The sequence below is a fragment of the Peromyscus maniculatus genome, chromosome 6, assembly GCF_049852395.1.
Source record: "Peromyscus maniculatus bairdii isolate BWxNUB_F1_BW_parent chromosome 6, HU_Pman_BW_mat_3.1, whole genome shotgun sequence".
Taxonomy (NCBI): domain Eukaryota; kingdom Metazoa; phylum Chordata; class Mammalia; order Rodentia; family Cricetidae; genus Peromyscus; species Peromyscus maniculatus.
In genome coordinates this window covers 112,798,495-112,812,360 of record NC_134857.1, presented here as the reverse complement: position 1 = coordinate 112,812,360, position 13,866 = coordinate 112,798,495, and the positions used below count along the sequence as shown (strand labels likewise).

At 37.8% G+C, this 13,866-nt stretch overlaps 1 protein-coding gene across 3 annotated transcripts in view; it reads left to right on the top strand.

Moving 5' to 3' along the window:
• Arhgef38 (Rho guanine nucleotide exchange factor 38) overlaps positions 1–11,757 on the top strand; it is a 114,136-nt gene extending 102,379 nt beyond the window's left edge. For 2 of the 3 annotated variants that reach the window (XM_076575007.1, XM_006970353.4), the window contains exon 15: positions 7,923–9,805. In XM_076575007.1, coding sequence (XP_076431122.1) covers positions 7,923–8,108 — 186 coding nt within the window. In that variant the 3' untranslated portion in view covers positions 8,109–9,805. Of the gene's footprint in view, positions 1–7,922 lie in introns of all 3 variants that reach the window. The other variant, XM_076575008.1, reaches the window with a different exon arrangement.
• Positions 11,758–13,866: the final 2,109 nt, after the last annotated feature.

Genomic DNA, 13,866 nt, shown 5'->3' with positions numbered 1-13,866 from the left:
TTCCCAGCTTCTGGAAATCACTGACCTATTTTGCATCTCTGTATTCCATCTTTTCCGTATATCTCACATGGATGAAACAGAATATGGTGCTTTGTACCTGGCTTTTTTCCTTTCAGCATGTGTTTGATATTCATTCCTGTTGTAAATGTGTGTGTGTGTGTGTGTGTGTGTGTGTGTGTGTGTGTGTGTGTAGTTTTTTACTGCCTAATAGTATTCTTAAGTAGATATGAAATTTTGTTTAAATATTCACCAGTTAATGTACATTTGGCAATGTCTATTTTGATGTTATTGTGACTAATGTCACTATGGACATTAATGTATGAGTCTGTGTAGATTTCACTTCTCTTAAACAGACATCCAGAAATGGGTTTGTATCGTGACATGGTAAATTGATGTTTTACTTTTTAGAAGAAATGCCATGCCAAATCATTTTTCAGAGTGCCTATTCACACTTTACGTTTTATCAGGAATGGATGAAGATTGTTGGCTCTTCTTTGGCGATGCTAGTTTATATTATAACCCTCATAGTGAGCTTAAAGTGTTGTCTCTTGATGGTGTTGGATTTCATCTAAAGACTGATGCTACTGACTGTCTTCTCCTGTGTTCTTTACCACCCTGGCTTCTATTCAGATATTGGCCTACTTTTTTTTCAACCTTAAAATTCTTTTATTGTCTTTACCACATCCATCTCATTGCTACAAACCTAAAACCTTCTTATGTCTTATGAGAGAGAGTTCTTTGTAAATTCTGTGTGATTTCTTTATCAGATATGTTTATCTGCAAATCTTTCTTCCCAGGCATGATGGACTCTTCATTTGCCTGACATTCACAGCATGTTCTCATTACTCTTCCAGCTTGTAGTTTCAAAGCACAAGTTCTTTGTCATTTGCTAACCCTCTCAGCTTACAGCTTCTGAAAGGCAAGTTATAATGTTAACTCCTTTTTTTTTTTTTCAATTCGGTGAAATCTTTAGACCTGACTGAATATTCTCATAGTCTTTTCTTTACTTACCTCAATAGCCTAGAGAATCTGAGGCCCAAGTTTGGCATGGTGCCTCTGGTGGTTTGATGGAGCATGGCTCACACAGGTTCATATGTTTGAATGCTTGGTCCCCAGCTAGTAAAACTGTGTGAGAAGGATTAGAAGGATTAGGAGGTGTGGCCTGGTTGGAGGAAGTGCATTGCTGGGGTGGGCTTTGAGATGCAAAGGCCCACACAATACTCAGGGTCAGATTCCCCTCCCTCCCTCCCTCCCCCCTCCCTCACTTCCTCCTTCCCTCCCTCCCTCCCTCCCTCTCTCCCTCCCTCCCTCCCTTCCCCCTCCCCCTCCCTCTTTCTTTGCCTTCTGCATGAGGATCAGGATGGAAAGCTCTCAGCTACTGTTTCTTCACCAGGCCTGTCTGCTGCCCTTTTTTGAGTGCTTTGGTCATGGTGTCTACTCACAGCAATAGAATAGTAAATAACACAGCATCACAAAGCTAGAAGGATACTGATTCTAATTCTAGCCTAACTTTGCAAGGACTTTGGTGTTAGCCATTCCTTCAGCTGGACTAACAACAGTATAAAGCTGGCTCCCACTAGCTGCTACAGCAAAACAGTCTTCCTCAAGTGATCTTATCAGTACAGATCAGGTAAATTGGATGTTAAATGTTTTCTTTAATGGAGGGGCAGAGAGGAAATTTTATCTTCCTCAAAATAGAAAATATATCAGAGATTCTTATCTAAAAATCTTATTTATTTTGTTTCCTCTGAGTTTGGAAGCCAATTTAACATAGATAAACAGCATTGGATAAATATTAGCATTGTTACTAATAAAATTGATTGGAAAGCCCATCTTGGATCAGTGGTCACACGGGATCTCTGATAACTTCATTCAGATTAAGATGATGTCATTCAAATTAAAGGTCTCCCCATTTCAAGCACAGAGTATGTCCCAGTTCAATTACTGTAAAGAGAGGTGATCTCTGTGGGGAACTCCAGAAAATGGAAAGAGAAAAAGAAGAGCCAGGAAGGAACAATTCCTTTCATGCTTTAGCATGTCAGAAGAAGAGGCATATGGGCTGGTGGTTTCCAGACACCCCCCACCCATGCAGTTGCTCTTCGTCGCTGGAAACAAGGAGAAGGGGTTGTATTTTCATGTTTGCCGCAGGCTGGCCTTTCCACCCCATCAGCTCTCAGGCTTCTTGTGAAAACTTAGCCCCTGATATTTATGGGTGACATAGAGAATGATACAGCACAGAGGTCTAGATAAGCGACCACAAGTGGCAGTAAGTTGGATCTTTGTCGAATCTTATATCTGATAGACCCAATAGCGATTTTCTGCATGGCTATTTAAACTTTAGAAAAAAAATCAGGAAGTCAGCTGTAACTTACACTGCTTGTGTGTGTGTGTGTGTGGGGGGTTGCTTGATGCCACTATTTCTTGCTCTGCTCATGCCTACAGTGGCAGCACTTTCTGTTATCCTCCAGACTTCAGAAGCAGATACTACAGGAGTTCTAGGCTGTACTGGAGTCTACTTGATGATTCAAGTGAACCCTGAGAAGGGCGGGTGGATGGGAAGGCTTGGCTTCTACCTGAATTTCAGGGGCATCTCTGAGGCTTTGAGAAACACTGAGATACAGACAGCTGAAGACTAATTTATGTAATGAGTCTTTTTCTGTTCCACCAGCCAGCTCCCAAATAATGACATAGAGACTTTTTATTAATTATAAAGCTTTGCCTATAGCATAGGGTTGTTCCTAACTAGCTCTTCTAACTTAAATTAACCCATTTATATTAATCTATGTTCTATCACGTGGCATTACCTCTCTTCCATCTTGTACCACCTGTTTCCTCTCTGTGTCTCCTGGTGACTCTGATTTTCTTCTTCCCAGAGTCCTGTCTTCCTGCCTAGCTATTGACCATTCAGCTCTTTATGAAACCAATCACAGTGGATACATCTTCACACAGTGTACAAATATCCCCCAACAAGTTTATTGCTGTATCTGCTCTGTGACTTCCATATTTGATCTTTACCCTGGACCTCAAGGACCTATGGGGGCTGTGAATGGCTTTGGAGGACATCTTAGTGACTTTTCAATTGCTGTGATAAGATACCATGGAAGGAGAAAGAGTTTATTTGCAGCTTACTGGAGTCCCTGTTCATACTAACTGGGAATGGCATGGGCTTTTACAACACACCTCCTCCAACAAAACCATACCTCCTAGTCCTTCCCAGAGAGTTCCACTAACTAGGGACCTAGTATTCAAACATATGAGCCTATGTGGGCCATTTTCATTCGCATTACCACAGAGGGTTTCCTCAATTACTTTGAAAATGTGCTTCTTTGCATGTGCTCTTTTCCATGGAGGTACAATTAAAAGCACATTTTTAGACAAGTTTGTTATTTTTTCAAGCTTGTGACCTGGTCTTTGTCTTTCCATTTTATAACTACTTATGATAGTGATGTTGAATATGCCATTGTTTTGAAAGTTCATCAACAACTTGACAGGCTGATCCTAAGATATTTAAGTACTCCATTTGAATGAAGATTAAGAGAATATTTGATATAGAAAAATGTTTTACAATATTCTGAAAGGCAAAATAGGTTGTAAAAATACAATTCATTTTTATTACCATTTGGGGAAAGAGGGAGGACAGGATGGAGAGAGAAAAGGAATAAAGATATTTATAGCACTTAAGGGCCTTTTTTGTTTACTTTTAAAACTTTTTTTTTAATAAAAACTACTTGTTTACACTGAAGATAACCCTACCTCCCAGTGTCCCTGTCACCTACCTTGTTATCTCAGTTATAACCAGGTCGGGAGCTCCTCAGGAGGCACCTGTGGTGTGATTTTGTTTCTTAGCTATCCTTTTGTGATATCAGCTGCAAACTCACCCAAATCCTATATGACTGCTGATGCCTACAAAGGGAGAATGACTTAGTGAAATTCACTCCTAGGCTCTCCGGTGTGCTTTAGTCTCCAAGAAACAGTCTTTCCTTAGCCCCCATGTTTAAATCCATATTAAAACCTTTTTATTAAACCCCAGCTTACTTCATAAAAACCTCCTTGTTTTATATATATATATATATATATATATATATATATATATATATATATATAATCATTGAATGAAGAAAATAAAAGCTTGATTCCTAGAGGGTGAGAGAAAAGAATAGTATTTTTCATGCAGTGTAATTATTTTGGATTTGGAACTAATATAGTAAATGCTGGTTTTAAAGCTTTTTAGTTTTGGAAATGAAAATTAAAATGTTATGAATTTTGTTGTTCATAGTTGGAGAATTGGAGGATGTGACGCACTGGCTGGGAGCTTTCTGGTCCTTCTGTGGTCTCCCATCCAAGCACTAACCAGGCCCAATCCTGCTTAGCTTCCAAGATCAGTGGAGATCTCTCTGATGCACTCAGGGAGATAATACATAGTTGGAGAATTGGAATAAAAATCAATAAAATGAGATTGCACAATGCAGTGAAGTTAAGAAATAAAAATGAAATGTAAAAATATATAGACTAAGAGACTGCTGAGGTGGTAATGGTGCCACAGGGAACCGTATGATGCTTACGGGTAATAATCTGGGTGTGAGTCATGAGCTAGGTGATTTTAAATCAAATACTGTGGAGAGCTGGTCTGTGGTGCGAGGGTATCGTATATAAAGTGAAATACAGTCTTACAAGGAGCAAAGGAGCAATCAGTAAAACATTTTAATAAATAACAAGGAAAAAAGAAATACATGATTATAATTCATATTAATAAAAATAACATTTTAATGAATGTTTCTGGACAAAAACATACACACATTTAAAGTTAGACAAATGCAAACTGAGATTTGAAAATCAGAAATCATTCAGCTCTTAAATTCATGACAAACTGAAAACCTCTAATTTCTCATCTAACAACAAAGGAAACAAAAAGAATTAGAAGACCAGAGACACTACTCTCTCTTTCAAAGCAGACTTAGTCCCATTTTCAGTATGTAAAGTACGCCTTTATTTAGCATGTTATATAAGAACTAGAAACTGCCAATTTGAAACAAATTTGGGCTATGATAATATAAAAGTGTTATATAATTTTAAATTTTAATTTTATGATTTCATGATAATTTATATTTGTTTAAACTATATATTTTAAGCCAGGCATGATGGCACACACTTTTAATTCCAACACTCTAGAGGCAGAGGCAAACAGATCTCTATGAATTCAAGGTGAACCTGGTCTACATAGTGAATTCCAAGCAAGCCAATGACTGCGTAGTGAGATTTTGTCTCAAAAAACAAACAAACAAAAAAGCTACAACAAAAAATACATATTATAATAATAAATATATCTAATCAGATTTTATTTTCCCTTTGAGGAAATTTGTGCCAAAGTGAAAGACTACATAGGTGTTGAGGGATGCGACAGTAGCCAATCTATCCTGAAAAATCCATGCCTGCACTGGGAAAGCATATTTATTATTGATTCAAATTTCAAAGATGACCATACTGCTGATTCCAGCTCTTATAGATTATTCTGGGACTATAATTTAGCACGTCACACTCCTGGAAGCTTTTGCAAACCAAATTAACCACACTAATCTTGTGGACCTATTCAATAGTGTCACTTTCAAAACTGTAGAAGAGTACTGCAGATGAGAGACTTCGGAGCCTTTCTCCAAGAATACACTGTGTATCTCTTTCTTAGAACAAGGGTTTGATTCCTAAAACCCTAAAAGAAATGGACTAAGCACAGGATTGGGAGTTACAAGACAAGGGACCTAGCAGCCCTGGGGAGCCTTGTCATTAAGAATGTTTCCAAGTAGTCTTTTTTTTTTTTTTTTTTTGGTTTTTCGAGACAGGGTTTCTCTGTGTAGCTTTGCGCCTTTCCTGGGACTCACTTGGTAGTCCAGGCTGGCCTCGAACTCACAGAGATCCGCCTGGCTCTGCCTCCCGAGTGCTGGGATTAAAGGCGTGCGCCACCACCGCCCGGCTCCAAGTAGTCTTAACTGAGAGGGTTGTTGAGGATACAGCCCATGTGACATAAACTGCCACAGGCTCTGTAAACGGTATTTATCACTCCTGAAATTTCATTAAGAACTGCTCCTCCATTCTGTTTTCTTCTTTACTTCCAAATGAAGTAATCCATTTCCAGCAATCTATCTTCATGCATGCACCACAATCTCCTGCATGATGTCCAAACCTTTTAGGTCAAGTAAACTTTTGAACACTATTTTGCAGCATGGCAGACATGGCCAGTTGAGAGGTGTACTTTGGGCCATTCAGATTGCCATTAACAACATACCGTATACTGGATGGCCTACCTACAATAAAATCCTCACTGTTGTAGAGACCCGAAGTCTGAGATCAAGGCACTGTTTTTGGTGTCTGACGAAGTCAGCCTTGTAGGTGGATAGCACCTTTTGGCTGGATTTTCACTTAGAAGGGATGATAGTTTTGCCCTGCTTTTATAAAAAATTAATCTCATCCAAGAAGGCGGCTCTTCTGTCTTTAAGACCTACTCACTTCTTCCTAAGTTTTCCCTCATTATTACCATAGAATTGTGGGGGAAACCTTCTGACCCTAGCAATATAGCTCCCTCCCTTGAATAATGCCCTGGGCTCCTTGTTAAGGTACCAGTCAATGGAATCAGAGTTTTATTGAAGTAAGTGATGGGTTAAGATTCACGTAACAACAGGCCCTCTCACTACACTGTTCTATACTGTTCCAGCTCAGTGACATCAGCTCATTTCTCACAGAGCCTTCATCTACTAGCCCTCAATTTTCTATCCTTTTTTCCTATCACTTTTTCATGCATCCACCTTTGTGGATGTGACATACTAGCCTTCTTTATTACCTTGTCCCTTATGGAAGACCACTTCCTTCCAAAGGCACTGTCCTGTTCATGTGTAGCCTGTTGGTGGTGATGGTGACTCGTGGCTCTGTTGTTTTATCTTATCAGTATTCATTATTGCTTTAGCTGAGTTGTAAGGTTTCTGATATAATTTTTTGAAAAGTTTGATTAAATGAATGTACAAATGTTATGGGACAATTGCTTAATTTTCTATCATAAGGAAACCTTTTCATCAGTGGTCTTTTGATTTTACTGGAAGATGACTTAAACACTGACTTGTGGGCTTCCAACTTATCTAGTAATTGTGAAGGATTCTTCAGAGAAATGACTTAGTAATTCTAGGCACACATTATTCATCTAATTTTATACATGGGTGTCTGTGTGTTGGTATGTGTATGTGTGAGTACAGTTGCCCTCCAAGTCTGAAGAGAGCACTAGATACCCTGGACCTGGAGTTCTGGCAACTGGTCATGAAACTCCCAAGTGGATGCTGGGACCTAGATTGGGTCCTTTGCAAAAGTTCATGTACTCTTAACCACTGAGCCATCTTCCGGTTGTCACTTTACAGTTTTAAAATATTTAATATTAATATTTTCTATATTGTTATTCTCATAAAAAGCTATTTTAATGACTACAAATTTACTTACTATGAGGGTCTGTAATTTATTTTCTCTAAATCTTCAACACATTTCTACATCCCTCCCACTTTTCACTCTACATACAGAAATGTCGTTCTACAGAAATTGTCTGTCCATGTTCTACAGAAATTGTCTGTCCATGTTTCCATCTATGGAAGAGATTCTTTAGAGATTGATTCAAAGAATTAACAATAAAAAGCATTTTGTAGAAACTGCCAAATTGCCATCAAATGCACAACCTCAGCTCCTCCCAATAGAAAAAGAGTATCTATTTCCACCCTTATCTACCACAGGTTTGGTAGGGCATGGCCTGCCAGATCCATCGGAAGAGCTGGACTGTGTGACCGTCAAAAGCTAGGAGCTCCTTAGCATCACTTCTCAAAGGGTAGAAACTTGTTCAATTTCTCCAGAGTTTTAGGTTCTGGTCCCAATAACATCTTTTTTTTTTCCTTGTCTAGATTTTCTATGCAGTCCATGCTTTCCAGGCACGGAGTGACCATGAACTCAGCCTTCAGGAGTACCAGAGAGTCCATATACTCAGATTTTGTGATCTGAGTGGGAATAAAGAGTGGTGGCTAGCCGAAGCACAAGGGCAGAAAGGGTATGTGCCAGCTAACTACCTCGGGAAGATGACATATGCTTAAGAAAATCAGCATGAAACGACAGTCATTTCCTGGCAAGCTGCTTACTGACTACCTCATAAAACAGACACTGAAACTTCAAACCGGAAACTGACAGTGTATCATGTTTAAGGAAAACTTTGCTTCCTAATAGGGCAGTTTTATTGATGTATAAAGAATAGTTGTTGATAGAGATATTACCAACAGAAACAGCAGAGTAAACAGCCTAGGCTCCAGCTACATATTTAAAGGTAGAGATCTTTTGAAAAGATATATTTTTGTTTATTATCACCAAAGAGTAGAGCTAAGAATAAGATTTTTCACTTTATAGTAATATCTTTTACTGTACTTTGTCTTAAACATATTTTTATTTGCACATACATGTTTACATACACACATAATATATATTCTGCAGTTTATACATGATGAGTATAATACAGATTATACATATAAACACAGAATAAACTAATTACATGTAAAATAATTAACAGCCAATTAGAAGGGGCTCCATTTTTAATACATTTTTAATCACAAGGGAAACATAATATATTGATAATATCAAAACTTACTAGAAGTGTGCTACATGATAGACATTGCTTTAAATGATTTACACATAATAATTTAGTGCAACATAAAAAGCAAACATTGCTAGCAAGTGATGGAGGTTTGTCAAACACGGGCAGCATGGTTCCAAGGTCCCTAGGTGTCCCTAATGACTACACCATACACTAAGTGCAAAACAGTGATGTAAGTAATGGACCTGGAGGAAATCATTTTTCTCTCAGATCCACATTTCAATATTTAACAGCTTTTCAAAATTAAGAACTTTCAAAGACTTCCACACAAGCCTGGGAGAGAAAAATGAAGTGTCCAGATTTATTATTTGTACTTTTATTGTTGTGATTAAGCATGTTTGAAAGTGTAATTGTTTTAAAGCTGTGGTACATGATTACCGATGAAGTTTTAATGGGGAAACATTTTCAGATCACTCACTGATTTGGAGATGTATGAGGAGTGTGCCTTCTACTTCAGAGCCAAGACGTAAATACTTTAGTGGCCAGTTTGTGCTCAGACAAGGCACTGAGCATTGTATTATCTGTAACACCACGCTCAGGGCATTGCGCTTTAACTTGGGTACTGCTCAGAGAAGTGTCCTCCAAAATTTCAGTCATATTCATTCAGTCAAGACACGTAATTGGGTTAATATAGATAAGTGGGACAGACACAGGGATGAGAGGAGTGAGGGGGAGCGCTCAGAAGTAGAGGGGGAAAATAGTTGGATGTAACAACTGTATAGAGAAAAGTTTATGAAGAGCAAAATGTCTGGCATGTGTTTACTTGGTCAGCATTACTGAATACCTGCCTTTATCAGGAACTCTGGTAGATTTGAGGGTCTGAGCACATTTCAAATCCGTGCAGTGCCTGGCCAGTGTCTAATGAGGGCAGCCTTATGCAGAGAACTAAAACTGTGATGACCACTAGCCGTAAACAAAGCGTGTTTAGGATCATGTAACAGTGAGACTTCTAATTTTGTTTGATTTTAGTGGTTACTCATAAGTAGGGAAGATTTTAATTGCCCATAAAATCCTAATGACACATTTTAAGATTTCTCACTTTGAAAGACTGGATCCAATTGATGTACATATATATGTTACATTTATTACTCAGCAATATCTATAACAAAATAAAGAGTTCTATTTCTTCTAGTGTTGCTGACTGAATATCATATCCTCTTCCCTTATATGAATAAAGTTTATAGGACTACTAAATTCATTAAAATAGCTTTATAAAATTTTCCTGACATTGCTTTTGCATAAAATGTTTTCTTTTTTAAGTAAGATAACAAAATATTTTCTAAAAGATAATAGAGACTTCATTTTTTTCTTTTAATTGCTCTTTGAGTTCAATTTTAAAACATAAATTTATTTGCCTAAAGTTAAACAAAAAGAATCAGGAGTTGCTACATAAGGATATCACAAAAATGTCCAAAGAGGCATAATTTACATACTGCAGCACATACCTGCACACCTGTATGCAACACTGAGCTTCAGCATTTTACACAAAAATAAAGAATTGTATAAATAAAACACATGTGCCTTTCTGGCTGAAACAGATGATTAGATGGAGGAGCTTTGAGTACTGGTGTGTGCCCAGGACTGACACTTCCTGTCTGCCTTTTGAACACTCTACACCAGGACAATCAATACTTCACTTAGCTCCAGAGAAAGAACCAGTATGAAGCCAGTGACTGCGACTTTCCTATCATGACGAGCACATTTCTATAAGTGAGCTCTGAAAAATTACAAATGCCTTCATTTTCTACTTCTTTAATAACAAGTAAACTGTAATTTTGAAATTAGACATTATTTCACTAGGCCTCAGAAAAATAAATTTCCAAGATAGTTTATAGGATGTTTATATTTAATCAGTTTAAAAGATTAAACTGTTAGTTGCATCAGCATAATTACAATTACACAAGCTAATGCAGTTTGTTATATTTCTTTTAAAATTACTATTGTACTGAATAGGATCCTCTGAAGTGGGCAGCTATTTTTACCAAGATGAAGAGGAAGCTTTTATACCTATTTTTCTTTCTAAAAAAATAAAAATATATGCATCTTATTTATATTTTATTTTGAAACGCAGATGTTCAAAACTACTAGTACATGTAATAAAGTGTAGAGAGTATAACATATACAACTAGTAATATAAAATTATCATTGGTGTGGAATCATGAAAAAGTCATAAAGCTACTATTGGAACATTCTTTATACTTCAGAAAAATATCCTGAGTTTGAAGGATGGGTGGAGGCAAAGGGAGAGAGACACACGCTTAGTCACAGTAATAAAGCAATGGGTGACAGATGTTAAACATTCCAAATCATTCCAAAATATAATTCGGGTTTTGAGAAATTGCTTTTTAAATGCCTGATGCTATTTGGGATGAACATAGTTTGGGTGATTTACAAAAATGAGTGTTTCACACTGAATCATGGAATTAAAAACTCTTGGATTTTCTCATTTGCCTCTTGGATTTTTTTTCTACCACATTAACCTCGCACAGCTGTATGAATAAAAGGAGAAAATCTTAAGACATAAAAGCCCTGTAAGTCATTTGTAGTAACTATAGCTTCCTAATATACCCACTGCATTGCTAAGTAGTGACTTCACATTCAGAATTCAGACCTCACAAAACTCAGACCGAACAAGCTTATACATTTACATTATGGTCATGAGGATGTGATTACAGTTCGCTGACTAGACGGACACTGGACTTGAAATTCTGTAGGAATAGATCCTGTTCAAAGGCTGCAACTCCTAAAAGTCTAATTTTATAGTTGCTTCCCTCTATATATATACAGAGATGTAAAAACTTATCACTAAATGATATGTAATCTACAAAACTACTCCAGTAAGAACTTTTCCTCAGGGCTACTGGATTTCAAGCTGAGATGTCTTTAGGCAGCTACTGTTAAAAGCAGGTACATTAGAACATTTTGAAAAATATCTCACCATTTTAGAAAAGACAATGAAATACTCTTGGTCAGAAATCCTGGGAATGTATTCTTACTAAATAAGTTTTGTTTTGTTTAAACCTCCTCTAAGGCATCTGAATGTATCCACTACATTTCTAATTTCTTGTGATTTTTATAATAAATTTTGTTAAAAGTGATGTTTCCTGTGAAATCTGTGTTCATAACAATTTATAATTTGTAATTATAAAACCACCACCATACCTTTGTTAAGAACTGGAATAATCTAACTTTTAAATACAGATGTGCTTTAATTTATAGTGGATTTACATCCTGATACACTCACCATGGGCTTAAAATATCCTGCCCTAGTTAACCATTAGAGTCCAAGTTGGCACTACATGGAGATTATCAGTTGCTTGCTGGCATGGTCACATGAATTACTGCAAGCTACAATCTGCTGCCCCTGCCCAGAAATGGAAGAGTATTATACAGTTTATGACTAGCCCAGGAAGACAATGTGAAATGCAGATTCTACCAAATGTGTATCACATTTACACTACTGAAAAAAAATTAAAGAATGATAAACCAGGGGTCTTTTGTATTAACTGTCTTCCATTTTTATCTCATTTGAACTATGTCTTATAAAGTAGTAAACCTGGGTGGTTTGGGCAGTGGTGGCACACACCTTTAACCCCAGCACTCAAGAGATAGAGGTTGATGGATCTCTGTGAGTTTGAGGCCAGCCTGGTCTACAGAGTGAGATCCAGGAAAGCTACACGGAGAAACCCTGTCTCAAAAAACAAACAACAACAACAAAATTAGCATAAAGTAGAAAACTAACAAAAAAGGTTGAAGTCATTCAATCTTAAGACTATTATTCTTCCAGTGCCATTTCTTTTTTTTAAGTCACTAAATTCTGTGGTTAACCTCATAAAGTATAATATGAAAAACAGAAAAAGGATCTGGACCAAAATGCAGTTTGATTTGTCACCCCTGACAGCTTACAAGAACACTTGCTGCTGTGGTTTGAAAGCGCACTCTCCCCACCAGCTCAAGTGTTTGGTCTTTTTGTTGCCATCTGGTGGTGCTTTTTGGAAAGCTGCGGGGTCTATAGGAGATTGAGACTCACATGTTACTGGGGGAGGATTTTGAGGTTTTGTGACCTCACTCTGCTTCCTGCGACTGTTTTCTGTCTGCTGAGACAACCTGACCAACTGGCCCCATGCTGCTGCGCCATGCCTTCAGCATCATGATGGATTCTAGCCCTTGGAGACTGTGACCCCAAATAAACCCTTTCTCCTTTCTGCTTCTGTCAGATACTTTATTGTGGAGACCCACAGAGGTTTGCTAGTGAGATCTGAGCTTGCTTTACCCAGCAGGGCTGCACAGGGAATGATTGGACCACAGTCGTGGTTACCAGGTGTTTGGAAGGGTCTGCACTGGCTGTTGCATTTGCTTTGATCTAGCAAGGGGAAGGTCTTTTGCCCGGCCTTTTGACATTGTTATAAAAAGCCCTTTGGAAGAGACAGAAGGAGCCGGTGGATTTTGATCCTGGTCCTCCTGAAGCTATCCTGTGTGTCTGTCTCCTCTCTGCTGTCTTTCTATCTACAAGTTTCTTATTCCTCTCTCCTCCTCATAGGAACCCTTTAAAAGGTGGGAGCTGGCCTCCCACAGATGGTGCCCTGAACCACACTTTATCACAACAGAAAACTAAGAAAACTAGAAAACTAAGATGCCTACTCATCTGTCCACTCAATCACTGAGACGACAGCTCTCTAGCTGCGGATTTCAGTGCTATTCAAGAAAAAACAAGATTTCTCCCCCTCACATTACCTGGGTGCAAGAAATACTTGTTTTGTTAAACATAGTCAGATAAAAACATACTGTTGCTACTTTCATAACTGCTTCTTGTAGCATATTTTGTGATGAGAAAAAAAATAAAGGCCTAAGAGTTATTTGAGATAAATTCTATTATCAAATATATCTTAAAAATACCAAAACGAGTTCAGCCCCTTACTTTACACACACACACACACAAATTACCTATACAAAGAATCATATTTACTGAAAGATGAATTAGTCCTAAACTCATTAAAATTTTCGAGAAATGCCACAAAACTCAAACAATTGCTTCTCTGAACGCCTGCACACTTTCTGTGATGGGGTAAAAATCTTCTCTTCAAATGCTAATGTGCAAACTGTACTAAGCATTATTTCTCTAATGTCCTCAAGGTAGGGAGTCGCACTGACTGCAGCAGCTGGAGACGGAAGCCTGTGCCACCTTGTTCTGTTAAAGTCAACGCTGC